The 14,676-nt window shown below is 38.4% G+C and overlaps 1 protein-coding gene across 13 annotated transcripts in view; it reads left to right on the plus strand.

Annotated features, from left to right (window-relative positions):
• Positions 1 to 14,676, plus strand: part of LOC119656694 (MAP kinase-activating death domain protein) — a 61,467-nt gene that overhangs the window by 33,120 nt on the left and 13,671 nt on the right. For all 13 annotated transcript variants that reach the window (XR_005250082.1, XM_038063180.1, XM_038063181.1 and 10 more), the window contains 8 exons: positions 510 to 858; positions 927 to 1,303; positions 1,389 to 1,868; positions 7,661 to 7,786; positions 7,948 to 8,202; positions 8,254 to 8,493; positions 8,554 to 8,826; positions 12,160 to 12,327. Coding sequence is in view for 12 of the 13 variants with exons in the window: in XM_038063180.1 (XP_037919108.1) it covers positions 510 to 858; positions 927 to 1,303; positions 1,389 to 1,868; positions 7,661 to 7,786; positions 7,948 to 8,202; positions 8,254 to 8,493; positions 8,554 to 8,826; positions 12,160 to 12,327 (2,268 nt within the window). In the remaining variant the exon portion in view is untranslated. The remainder of the gene's footprint in view (positions 1 to 509; positions 859 to 926; positions 1,304 to 1,388; positions 1,869 to 7,660; positions 7,787 to 7,947; positions 8,203 to 8,253; positions 8,494 to 8,553; positions 8,827 to 12,159; positions 12,328 to 14,676) is intronic.

Consider the following 14,676-nt stretch of genomic DNA (forward strand, 5'->3'; position numbering starts at 1 on the left):
TTTGATGCAAATTCTTTGCTGCATTTTTTGTAATAATGGAAAATCGCCGAGCACATTAAAACACGTCTAACTTTTCTATCTGCCAAAAATAAACTAAGATTCTTACACATATGTTGCGGACATGTATAACAAAACAAAACAACCAAAAATTTCGATATTCGAATGTACGTTGCCCGCGCAATTTGAAAATTCACCTTACTTTTTGAACACATCTAGACCATGGATTATGGAAATTTTGAATGGGCAACGAATTGGTAACATATTTTCCATTGTGCGTGGTTCAAATGCGCATCCCATTCATCTAAACGCAAAAAGCATCTCCATATTACGGTTTAAATGCATTAAACATATGTTTCGGATTTTATGGAAATATTATTTAGTGAAGTCTAAAATCAGACCTAGTTAGTAATTAATCGAACCGAAAATTCATACTGTATCTTTTTGCCGTGCATTTTCCATTGCAAACTTCTCTATTATTTCCGACGATAAAACTGTTTCTACTTCTTCAGCTCACATTACATGCCAAGAAGGCTGCAGAGGAAGCATCAAAACAGGCTTTGGAAGTTTCGAAACAGGCAGCTGGTGTCAGTAAAAATACTCTTGAAGACCTCACGTATGTAGGGAAATCGACATTAGGCGATCTAAGTAGTAAAGCCAAAGAAGCAGCCACTAAGAAAGGTCTGATGAAGCATGGCGATCACCAGTATCCAGCTGCTCCAGCAACAACATTAGTATCTCAGAAGCAGAGTGGCATCATTCAAGGCACTGGAAGAGATTTTTTTTCGTCCATTGGCACTGATTTGAATGGAATCGCGTCATCTACATCAACCATGTTCTCAGATCTGTTTGGAGGAAAAAGTAATTTTTTTAAAATTTATTTTTCCCTTGCAAAATAACCTGCTTCGTATATCTTTTTTGCGTGATAGATAAACAACAAAGAACACAGCAACCAGTTGGCAATGCTCCCAAACAACAAGGAAAAACTGGTCTTTCGTTTGATCCTTTCCCAGGGCGTAAAGGATTGGTTGAACGTACTCCATTGATTAAGCACACAGGACCGAAGCAGACTCAGGAAGAGATTCAAAGGCAGCAGAATCAGGAACGATCGCACAGTAATTCGGAAAATCAAGCTTTCTTGAAGGACCTTATTAATCAAGTGCTAGCCGGGGAAGGTGTTGGTTGGCTCAAGTTGAACAGGCTTAGGAAACTCATGGAAGATGAATCGTATAGGATGTTAGTTCTTGGCAAATTAAATAAAACTTTGGACAAAAAGATTGCTCCGGATGATCATATAGACGATGTTGTAAGTAGTGTTTATTTTTAAATTTCGATCCTGGATATATTGCAGGTTGCCTGGAAAATAATATTTTTCCTCTAAACCTTTCCAGTGCATTCCCAAACCCGTATGGAAAGGAATCCTGAAATGTCTGCAGGCCACCGCGTCCGGTCTTGATCATACCTACTCAAATTTTGGCTTAGGTGGGATGGCGTCTGTTTTTCAAATGATGGAAATTGCTCACACTCATTTTTGGAGTCGCGAAATGATGGAATCTACCGACATGTCAGCCAGCCTTTTATCAAGTCAAACTGCTAGTCCAACTGGGAGTCGAGAAAACTTACGATCACCGCAAAGCCCGAATGAAGTAATGACGACAAGTTGCGTCGACTGGGGTTCAGCTGGTCATCATGGTACCTCTACAAATTTACGTAAAGGATCGTTGAGTGTGGAAAAGTCGGCAGTACAAAGAAGGTCATCGGCAACTGCTGAAACACATGATACACAACAATCGACAACTGAAATGTTTAAGGATATGTTAACGCAGAAACGAAACATGTTACTGAGCAAGCTGACATCCTTTGATTCTGAAGTGAGTGGTAACCTTTTTAGTTGAAGTTTTGAAAAGTGTGCTTCTATTAACATGATATTTGGTTGCAAAATTACTTGTATTTGTAATTAATATGAACATTTTGTCATATTTAATTTATTGTCAATGATTAACGTTTCAGTTTTGTTTGTTACCTTATGAGGTTGAGTTCGCTACTTTTGGGGGGAAACCGATGTCTTTCATCTGATTTCTCGCATCTTAAGATTTAATAATTGCGCTAATAGTTACAGTGTAACTCACAAAATGTAATTTCATGTTTGCCCAACTGCCAAGAAACTTTTACAAGGGCAAATCGCTAATAATGGTGCCAAAAACAAATCTCCCATCAAAGCATGCTTTCCTGGAAAGGAGACTTTCGGGGATGTTAATCCCTAGGAATATAATCGCATCTTGAATGCGTCGGAAGTTGACAGTATGGAGAATCGTAAGCAAAGTTTCTCTTTTGCTTTCGGTGCATCTTACATATATCGGTTGCTCATATCGCGTAAGTGATGCATAAGGTTTTACTGGCGCTACAATCCATCGAAGGTTTTTCGGTGGGTGCTTCAGTTTCCAAAAGATTTCAAGAAAATTGAATTCATTTTCAGCCTTTTTCACCATTATGTAGGTTTGGGACTCTTTGAGAGAACTGCGACTAACAAAAGTTTGCAGCCTCGACGATTAACAGAATTTTACCCCCTTTTGCTAATACTACTTTAGGTCTTATCAGACATTTTGAGGAGTAGGAAATTCAAGGTAGGGACCTCGATTTCGTCATTGTTAGGAGAGAAGTTTTTTATTTTTATATAATTGGATTTTTGTTTAGACTACAGTTTTACAGAAGGCATTTTTCCAGGCATGGTTAAAACATTTTTTCTACAGTAATGTGGATAGTCGTCACGGCTATTATGGTGAAACTGTCAGTGTGGAGCCAAACAATGGTATAAGTTTTCTACCGTTTAGACCTGAAACCTAGGCAATGTCTCTAAGTCTAGTAGAATTGGGTACACAAGCCAAATATGTAACTTGGAAGAGTTACCCGTAACTGCGTTAAAGAGGGTGCACGTGAAAGTAAATGTTTTATCCAAAAGATTCGTCTGTGTACCGTAAAAGAGCGACTTTACTCCAAGTGGCAGGATCACCTCAATGCTGGTTAGGAAAGGCTTTGCTTTTTTACGACTGCGTTTGGAAAAACTGAAAAAATTTGAGGTTTCAGCCATCTTCCAGCGTTTGGCACACGCTAGGTACATTCTACAGTAAAAGAGAGTATGGCAAACCTCACTAACTATCCCCTTGGATATGATCGTGATCTCGATTTTGTGGAGATACTACTAATTCCAGTCAAGCCGTTGGAAAGTGCCATTATCACGGACCCTGCAAAGTTCAAGTCTGCAATGGACTCACGTTTTATCCCTAGGACTTTGATACCGCGTCTTGCTAGTTAGGTTAAGAAATAGTCAATGTCAGCAATGGTTTAGGCAACATGACATGCCTCTAATGAGTTTTGGCACTCATCTGCTCCTTGATTCCCCGTTTACGGGTTTAGCGAATCTGAGAACATTCTCCAGAGGCAGAGAGTGTGCAGATTCTTCATTGAAGAAAGCCCTGCCAAGGTGCCTTCGTCTGAGATCTGGGGAGGTGGGCAGCTGCATAAAAAGTGCAAGGCTGTCTCCTCTTTCCCCACACATTGACTGCACATAGCTGAAACCACCACCCCAATCTTTTCTATATGGTAGTTTAAGGAGCAGTGTCCCGTTGAAAGCCCTACTAGGGTTTGCATGTCCTACTTCTTAAGGGACAACCAAAATGCCGCTGTGGTAACCTCAGGCTCTTTCACAAGAATTTTCGCTTTCCGGCAAGAGTTCAAATTTCTCCACTCGGCTGCGTTAATCCAGTCTGCAGAGTTTACATCACCTGCTCCTCCATGGTTTCAAGCAAGCTTTCGATAGCGGGAACGGGGAGTGTATCTGAAATGTTCTACGCGAGAGAGGCTTTCTGAAGAAACTGATGGGTGCATATGACGAAATCTCCGGATAGCTCAGTGGTTAGAACGCTGGGCTGTCATACGGGAGGCTGGGGTTCAAATCTCACTGATGGCATAGGGATTTGTATGTGATTTGACGTCGGATACCAGTCAACTCAGCTGTGAATGAGCACCTGAGTCAAACCAGGGTAATAATCTCGGGCGAGCGCTGTGCTGACCACATTGCCTCTTATAGGAGGGTGCTATAATCCTGTAGTATACTGTTACGGTCTTGAATGAGCTACTTTAATATATCCAATCCAATTGGATTGTTGTGCCAATGATTATTATTATATGACAAATTATCACCGGGTGATGGCCCTTAGCTAAATGACCCTGAATTTGGAAAAGGAGAATAAAAAAAAACTCAATGTCCCTTGTTCGGCAATTCATCGCACTCTTTGTACTCTTATTAATAGAAAGATGATTGAAGGCATACGTATATTTAGGAAGTATCGTATTTGGCGACGACGACATTGAATTTGATGTCTCTTGTCGCATTAACAATGCCAGATCCGTTTTCGCTGTTTTCTCCAAAATTTGTGAAGAAGAAGTGAATCTCTACACAAAAATTAAGTTGAGACTGTTCCGTGCCAACGGACTTTCAATGCTATATGTGAGTAGCACTTGCAACGTGACCTGCAGTTCCAAGCCCTGTTTCCATCGCCGTTATATGAACTTTTTGATCAGAAATCGGAAATGGCAGTGAAGAGGTCTCACGGTCAGAAGGAGGGACAACTGCATTGCTAGCTACGCCAGCAATTCATAAAGATGGTCGACGATTGGGTGGTTGGGACATGACGCAGAAAAGTGGAGCAGGAGCGCTAGCTTCTCGGGAAGTCCTGATTGGAGCTGAAACACATTTCGTCAAGCAGTGGGTGATGACATGTCAATTTAGAGTATTGGGAGCCATTTCGAGGTGATTGGCAAGTATATATACCGGTTGTATGAAAATTTCTTTGGCCATTGAAGACTAATCGTTCCACAGCTATAGAGGTTGTATGTAAAAGGTTGCATAGTACCATTTACATACAATCTACGCTTGTTGATAATATTCCTTTTAAGATGTTGTGTAAAACAAAGTCTTATTAGGGTCGGTTTACTGTTTTTTAAAGGAGGTGAAAATCTTCAAACGACACTCGCCTGGATACGCCAGTGAATAGGATTTTTACCCACTGAAACCATTCCCGGCTTTTCCGCTCCAGCCCCCTGGAACCACCATTGAGCATTACATCATGGAGCAGATCTTCCCTGTCTATCTGTCCGTCACACGTATTTTTCTCGGAGACGGTTGTAGCGATTGACACCAAATTTGGTAGAAAGGGGGGAACTCTGAACACTGACGCATATAGTGAGTTACATCCTTTTACGTCGAATTTCGAAGCCGGTCTTAGTTTTGACATTTGTTGGAAGGGTGGGGAGTGTGGGGGGGTTAAAAGTGATCATTTCTTTTTTACTTTACCCTACACCCTACACCTTTCTGTCCTTTTGTGGGTTTTGCACTTTACTCTGGATCCTTATGATAGTTATCATAGTTCAATTTAAACCTATGTAGGTCTGGGCGGTATCCTCCACGACCAGCGAAAATTGAATAAAATTATAATCGACCTCCTTTGTATTCTCTCCAGCCACTCTCCGATGGCAGGGATCAACCTTTGCGTCTAAATACCCTGTTTTGAGTGATCCTATCGCTGTTGTCATTCATTCATTGATTTCTCTCTTTAGGATTTTCTCACCTGCAAAAGAGGAGAAACTAATTGGATGTTATATTTGTTCGCTATCTCGTCGGTCAAGATATCAATTGGCACCATTCCTGAGATGACGAACGCCGCATCATCTGAGATGGTCCGTAAGGCAGAACACACCCTTAAGGCTGTTCTTCTGTAGACCGCTCTCAATTTATGAGTGCTAGATAAGATATCCGGCGCTGATACACAAACTGGGTAAATGGTGTAATGGTATATTCTAATTGCTGCTTAAAATTAAGATTTGTAGCTGTCATCTCTCTCAAGTATTTAATAGCTGGCTTAGAATTGACGATATGATTTCCACTAAATGTTTAGTATGAATATAATTAAGGATCTTCGAGATGCTTTGCAACCATAATTCTATATCGTCCGTGCAGCCTATCACTGTGGTCTACTCTGGAACTGGAAGATCAAGTACATCGTTGTATGTAGCGGGGCCAGTACGAAGCTCTGTGTGACATACGCGGGAACAATGTATTCCTTAAGTTCTCATCGGTGTCATACCAAAGCTTCCCTTCCGTCCAGCGAGATAGTTGGGGACACCAAACGTCGCCAGGGACTTCTGTATGCCGCTCCAATTGGCTGATTTCAAAGCATTCTTCACGTCCAGAGTCACTACCATGCAACATTTGCTGGTACTATCCCTTCCGTGAATTGCATTCTTGACAAAGCCAGCAACCACTTTTGTTATATTAGTGGTAGATTTCGTTTTAAGGAACTCATGCTGTCAATTTGAAAGGCCACCTTGGCTCTCAATAACCGTTAGTAATCGCTTCTAGATTGCCTGCTCTAAGATTTTACTCATAGAGTCTAGAAGACATATGGGTCTATAGGTGAAGGGTTCAACTGGAGGTTTGTCCGTCCTAGGCAGCAGCACCAGCTTTTTCCATTTTCATGCTGAGGGATCTCCATTGGTCATCTGCAGATACTCGTTCGTCTGGTTCAATGGCAGGCTGATCGAGGGCTGGCTAGTAGTTGGGTCTTCTATTGGAGTATGTGAATTTCCTAGGCATGGATGCATCACATGCTATAGCAATGCATTGTGTAACATTTGTAGGCCAGGCTGATGTCCTCTTCGAATTTGGATACATAGTTTCCTTGCGCGTAGCTGTCTCCTTAGTTCGAAGATCATTGGCAGGTGATCGCTGTGAATATAGTCCTTGTTAACGCACCAGTGCAGAGCTGATAGAGATTGAGGCAGATTCTCCGTTCCGAGGCAGATCCTCCGTTACGAAAGGTTTACATTTCTTTCTTTGGCCAACTACTTTTAACTGGTTTACTGTGTGCCTGTTTATGTCACACGCACTTTTGTCGGAAACGATTACTCTTATTGATTCGAAATTTGGAGTAAGGAACTTCGCTGTACGTTGAGTTACATGCAAAAGGAGGGTATACATTTTTCGAATGAGGACTCAATTAGTACTTCTCAAAGCTGACCTTAGTATTGACATTTGATGAAAAAGGGTCACTACCTCAAGGCGGCCATCAACAAAGGCTAAGGATGACCAGTACCTATAATTAAATGAAATATTTTACCATCCATTATCGGCTTCTATTTTTCCTATAATAGTTAATGGAAAAAGAGATAGAGCCTAATGTCATATCGGTCCTTCTATCCGGTTATGATTTTCCAATGCTTTTTGTGTGTTGACAGTTTTGATAATGGTTGTATTTTATGCTCAAGTATAAAAACCGTCTTTTACCTTAATGTTTATTTTTGAAAAGCATACTTCCTTGCTAATCTAAAAGAGGTATTTTACTTATTTTTCAAAATTCAAATATTCATTTTCCGAATCCAAAAAGGATCATATTTTTCGCATGTTTTTCGTAATTTTCCATTTAATTTGCATTTTCCAATAAAAATAGGGAATAGGTAGGTAGCTTAATTTTGTAACGCAATTAACATTTGATTTTATCTGAATTGGTTTTTCTAATCTTTCAAAAATCTTTCTATTTTTACAAAAAAACTCAGATGAGAGAAATGCATTTGGTGTATATGTGTTTGTTTGTGTGTAATTGTTTAGGGAACTGTGCATGGTTCATCTGGTGCTCTATCAGTCGCTAGTGATGTTCCACCAGCACATCACAGCGGTCCTCTCATACCGTCGATAAGTTGTCGATCTACAGTTTCTGATACGGAATATGAAAACGTAAGGAAAATTATTTTTAAATTTTATTAAAACTCGTGCAAAGTGAAAAAAATATTGTAAATAATATTTTTGCACTCGTTTTGAAGTTATTAGAAAATTAAATATTTAAAAAGATCGTTTTGGTTCTCTCATAATTTGACTATGAAAAACTTACTTTTCAGCTGAATACTAAAGATACAAAGGCTCGAAGTGGAAGTTTGTGGTCTGGGAAATCAGCTTTGAGTGCAGGTTTCCGATACACTGGTGGACATCTTATTACCACGTCAACTTCACCTTCACCAGATTCGCCTAGAGTGTACCTGTTTGAAGGTCTTCTGGGTAAGGATCGTTTAATGTTGTGGGATCAAATGCAGTTTTGGGAAGATGCTTTCTTGGACGCTGTAAGCCAGGAGCGAGATATGATAGGAATGGATCAAGTAAGACTATTATTTAACGAAATCAAGCTCTTGTTAATTAAAATTCCATAGGGTCCTGGTGAAATGATGGAGCGGTACAAATCCTTGAGTGACTCAGAACGAAAACGCTTAGAGCATGACGAAGATAGACTTCTTTCAACAATGCTGTTCAACCTAACAGCTATTTTGGTGATGTTGAATGTTAATAAGGAAGAAATTAAACGCAAAGTACGAAGACTGCTAGGCAAAAGCCACATAGGTTTAGTTTATTCTCAGGAAGTACATCATTTAGTTGACCAAATACATAATTTGGTAATACTATCCCAGTTAATTGAAATATTATGTTTTACGTGTGAATCATTTAAATTTCAGAATGGTAACGATATTGACCTGAAACCCCTTGGATCACGCCTTCTCCATAGGCAAAGTTTCAGCGTTCACCAAGGGGTTGACGGAACTAGTCCATTGCGATTCCTTGAAGTGCGTGATGATGGTTTGGTTTTGCGATCAGTGAATGGAACAATAGTTGAACGTTGGTGGTTCGAACGCTTAGTTAATATGACATACTCACCAAAAACAAAAGTTTTGTGCTTGTGGCGGAAAAATGGTGGTCAGACTCAACTACATAAATATTACACAAGAAAGGTAAGTGACATAAAGATAATTTTGGAATTGCGAAAACTGAATGCAAATTAAGGTGTTTATAATTATGCAAACGAATGGTGTGATATAAAATATCTAAATTCCTGCGATATAATTATTTTGGCAATTATACATGGTTTTTTAGTCGTTGGTATCTAAGATATATTCCAACCCCTGTTTTTGAACGAATGCCCCTCTGTCCTATCCAGGGTCGAGGGAACACTTCGGCAGAGCTGCAGTCAGGTTCTGGCAAATCTGCACAGTCAACTTCACTATATTTTTTTTTAGGTTTTGGGATACCACTTATGGTTAACCACGCTCAACCCGGATGATCCTTTCACCATTCTGAAACTCCAACAGTGTCATTACATATGGGGTCTCATGTTGGATGGCATTTGTAATGACATACACTTGCATGCTTCTGTCCTAGTCAAGCTTGACGCGACGTTACAGGGTTTAGGTTCGGAGAGGCCATTTCCGTTAATTTCGTCACCCTTTTTAGATTTTTGGATAGTACAACTTTTATGATTGATCCGGGTCAACTCAGATGATCAATTACATGTTCTATACTAGGTGACGTCTCCGTCAAGCAGCGTTGATCCTGACTATTGTACGGGGCCAAATAAAAGTGGTAGATCACTTTTGAGACCTATTACGATCAATAAGGATCGAAGATAAGAGAATGCTTTATCAGGCATCCTTTTTAATCTGGCCCTAGAAAAATGACCTTTGACACTGAGGCAAGTGCTTCTGATAGAAGTACCCTTTTAATTCAATTTGTTGACGGAAAAAGAGATTCGTAGTGGATTTGTTTCATGAAAGAGACTAGCTAAGGAAGTGCGTTCAGATTGTCGCAATCCTGATAACATCATCTACTGCCAAACTGATTTTTAATAGATCTGAGCGAACTATTTACCGAAAATATGTAAATCCTCATGCAAAATTGAAAATCTTACCCAAGCGCGTGTTCTGAGTAAGACCGGCAATCACAACACACACACAAAGGAGTTTCAACAGGCATCTTAAACTCCAAAAAAGACAAAACGGTTAGCGTCAGCTTGATCGTCATCGGTGTCCTTAAATAAATCTTCGGTCGTCATGCTGCTTGCTGGAACGTCGTGTGAAGTTATGTGGTGGCACGGCAGAAACTGGAACGAAAGTGGAGATTGCAGTACTCGATCCGGTTGTATTGCGGAAAAGGTATCGGTCCAAAAGTTCGAGTCCGCCAATATGTAAGTTGGTGAAACGATGTGATTAATGTGCTGCTTAAAATGCCTGGGGTACCTCTACTTAAAAAAAGCTTACCTTCTTATTAGTGGCTCAACAAAAACGAAAGCAGAGGCAACTCATTAGCACCCTGACCAAAGTGGTTACAAGTTGCTATTTGCTCCGTTATATTATATAAACCCATAAACATGCCAGAAGAATTTGTGTGTTGGGTCCAACTGTTCTACCACCCGTTTCGTGTCTCTGTCGATGTTCTTCAAGGTAGTGCTCTCTCACCACTCCTCTTTGTTCTGGTTGTGGACACTATCACGCGTCCTATACATTGCTTTATGCGGATGGTGTTTTCCTAGCGTCTAAATGTAAAAATGATCTCGAGTGACTTGTCTAAAAATGGGATGATTGCATCATGCAATACGGTCTCAGATTGAATCTGAATAAAATTGAATTTTTTACGCGTTATCACTGTTAGTGGCAGTGATCTGTCTAGAACTGAGCGATTTAAATTCTTTGGGTCAATGTTATCAGCCAATTGAGAACTGCGTTTTGAAATTGTCGCCCTCTTTGATTTGGAGTGTTGGGTGACTCTAAAAGACAATGAACGGCGTCTTGCGGTAATGACGACGAACATGCTGCGTTGGACTAGTGGCGTAATATGCCTTGATTACATCCGAAATGAGGATATTAGCGATCGATATGGGGTTGGACTGAACCGACACCTCAGCGCCTGTGTCGACCAGGGAATAACGTCTGCTTTGGAGGTCGAAGATTGCAAGGTGGCGTGGTACTGTGCTTTGGGTAGCCGTTGTTGAGGCACCCAGCGAGCCTAGTTTTTCACTGCGCTAAATGTGCATCTGGTAGTAGATTTAGTCGCTCGAGCTCCGTATTTGCGAGGGTACCAACAAACCGGTCGATATTTACCTCCCGAAAGCAAAGTACCTACCGTCGCAGTGAGCTTGGTTGCCGCGGTGGCCAATGTGGTCCCCATCCATTTCAGCTCGTCGGTTTCTCGAGTTATGTTTCGGGAAACTTCCCCGACCATGGAGCGCGTGTACACCTCGTGTACTTTGTCGGCCATGGTGGACAATACCTCCAGTGATCCCGAGTCCGTGCAGGTCAAGATGGCGTGGCTGCTCTCCGGGAGTCGCTGCAGCAAGAGAGACTTTAGCAGCTCAGAGATGACCTTATCCCCAGCTGTTTCATTTCTCGTAACAACTGGCTGGAGGTACGGTCGCCTAACGTCAACTCATTCAGAAAGTGATTAAGCTTTGCTTCCTCACTCGCTCAAAGGCGTTGAATCAGCTGCTCTTTTAAGCGGACGTACACGTGCATTCCTCTAGCACGTCTGTGACAAGCCCAATGGTCTCCTGGTCAAGATCGATAAGTGCGTGGTTGAACCTTGTGGCATCTGCCATAACGCCCTTACCGAGTGCAGTTATTAGAATGTCTTCTATTCGTAATCTTCACAAAACTAACTACAATTCCGTCTATCGATACTGGATCACCACTTTAGTTACCTCGTATACTGGTTAGAGGAATTTCATAACCTAACAGCTTAATAATGAGGTGGAATGACAGGAAACTCGAGTTATGAGTAAACGTTATAATTTTATTTGTTGTCAATATGGTTTGGACTACAAAGAGTCGAGTAGATCCCAATGCCTACCCTTGTTTCTTATTCATTCCTGACATTATTCGCCCTAGTCTCATGTCAGCCCTTCAGCTGTTTCTGCGGGCATTGAATGCATCGGTGAAGGCGAATTCATAATGCGCTTAGACTCGCGCCTCCGATGTACCCCCACTGAATTCATCGTCGCTATCGACTAATTTTGCAAATTGGGTGCTAGCCCAAAACTGAGGTGTTCGTGGACCAGTCCGCCAAAAAGTGGGTGGTAGACTCGGGACTTCCCCAATTTACTAAATAAAATTTAAAAATTTTTACCATTGATATTCATAATTTTTTTTTACTGTCTCGTATTGGTTCTATGGAGGTGGAATAGTTACAATTTAAAACACATACTATCAAAGGCAATTACCTAAACAATGCTGCTAATATTTATTAATGAAGTAAATTCAACAGCTTAAATATTATTCATTTTCTATCACTTTTAGTGCAAAGAATTGTATAATTGTATAAAAGAGGCTATGGAACGTAGTGGTATGCCTGCGAATGTACCTGAATTAGGAGGAGAATTTCCAGTTCAAGACATGAACACCGGTGAAGGTGGCTTACTTCAAGTTTGTCTCGAAGGAGTTGGTTTGTTGTTTGCCAATAGCAAGGTAGGAATTCAAGTTTTCTCTTAATATTTACTCTGAAAAATATATGTTTGCATTACTTTCTTGATTTTGTAATATTTTAGTCCTAGCTTTAGGACAACTGAAAAATATATTAATCAAAATTATTTTACTCAAATGATATTGAAATCTTAGGCTATCTAACAAAAACCCATCTAGGCATTATTGAAAATTATAATTACCACCGTTTGTTTTCGTCTCTTTTTCTACAATTTATAAATGAAACATAATGAACTTGATTATAAATATAAGTGGTACTTTTCGGAATTATTTCAAACACGATTGCGTTTTGTCGTATCGTATCCATTTAAGAGAGGATTTAAAAAAAAAACTATGTAAAAATCGTTGTTCATTATGTTGCAATTATAAAAAAATAATAATAAGCGTCCGTATGGCTACGTAAAGCATTAATTCAATAGCAGAGTGCTAATTCGACGTTTCTCAGTATTATATTATCAAATTATGTGTAAATATTAGTAATTATGATAAATTACCATAATATAACCGACGTATTTACTACTAACCACTACGAAAGTTTAGAACAAGGACCCTCTCAATGTGATTCTTTGAATATTTTAATAAATTTTATATTGACTACTACTATTATTACACATATGTATTTTGTCTACCTGTCTCTTTTTTCCAAACTTCCTAATTTTATTTGCAATAAACCTTTCTTTGAGATAAACAAACATTGTAAATGGTTATTTATTTTGCGATTCAATTGCAAACCACTCTTTATTATCAAGGGTAAAAAACATCGTCGAATGATCGATATATCGATTCTTCTTGAACATTTTTGAAATATTTACTATAATTATGAAATAAACTATGTTTGCTAGTGCATTTCAAAGTTTCCAAAGTAGAATTTCAATTCACATCCAATTGGATGATGACATTCACGTGGCCATATAATCTGTATTATTCTTTCATAAACTGAAAACTATTTAGTTTAAGATTATCATCAGCTTCGATATATAGTCAAATTCAATCCGTCCCAGTGAAAGTAAATTACACGAATTATAAATCATAATAGGATATATATCTTGATTCAAATTTGTTCTTGATAATATAAACTTCTTATCATTTGCATGTTTTATTATTTCATTTGATTTTTGATTTATATCAACATATGTCTTCATAATAATCGACATACATATATTAATATTCGTAAATATTCAATATTGTCTTTATATCTTTGTAACTTTTATAACATATGAACATCATATGTATGTGCAATTTATATAAATTTTTCTCTTATATATGATTGTTTAAACAAAAGAAATCGAGTACTGATTGAATAATGTTTAGAGTGCTTCCTCGATATTAAACTAAATCCTAATATCTTTGTCTGTCCTAAATTATGACGATAATTACATTTTTTTGAGGATGTATTGGCAAGAACAACTCAGCCTGCATATAAATTTAATGAATATTATGATTTGTCAAATCGTTTTCGCCTGGCAACAACGTTTCGAAAATGTGATATATAAATAGAGATATATAAATATTTTTTTTTTTATTGTTGCGAGGTTAATATACTTCAATTTTGAGATTAATTAAAGATGTACTAACAAGTAAACTACCCCCAGTAGAACAGACATTTGAATAATACAAGGTTTGCGGCATTTATAAAAAGTTATTAATTTGCAAGGTATTTGTTCGGTATATTTGTATATACCTATCTCTGCTCTCAGAATTGGGAGTTTCGTCTGCAGGATATAACAAATACTTATTAATGTCTGTTCTATTCTAAAATTTAATAGTTTTTTTGAATGGTATACCAGTATGTGTTACTCCCACTAATTGAAGCTCTTATATCATCATAATTGTGTGAAACCAGCAATTTCACTAGTAAATTTATCTTACGATGACAAATCAAACATTTTTTTATAGACGATTATGACCTTACAAATATGGTCCAATAATATCTAGCAAGCACAGTATATACTATACTTCTAAGTGTTTATATATATTTTAAATTCTTTTCCCAATTCGTAAAGATTGAATGGTGTGGTTTAATGTCATAATCTTGCGTAACGAAACAAAAATTATTCGAACATTTTACTCCCATTATTTTTCTTTATCGTTTGAATTTGATAATATTTTTTTTTATATATTTTTTTTGCTATTTGTTATAATTAATAATAAATATCAGAATTCGACATAATAATATCAAATACTATGCTAGTGAATGTACTGAATGCTATTTTATATATATTATCTATATAATCGTATCATAACACTCCAAATTATCTACTCCAAAGATTTATTCTATTAACTCTTTAATTTTTTAAATGTTTTCATTATTTTTTTCGTTGCTTAACTTATACT

This window comes from Hermetia illucens, chromosome 5, assembly GCF_905115235.1.
Source record: "Hermetia illucens chromosome 5, iHerIll2.2.curated.20191125, whole genome shotgun sequence".
NCBI lineage: Eukaryota > Metazoa > Arthropoda > Insecta > Diptera > Stratiomyidae > Hermetia > Hermetia illucens.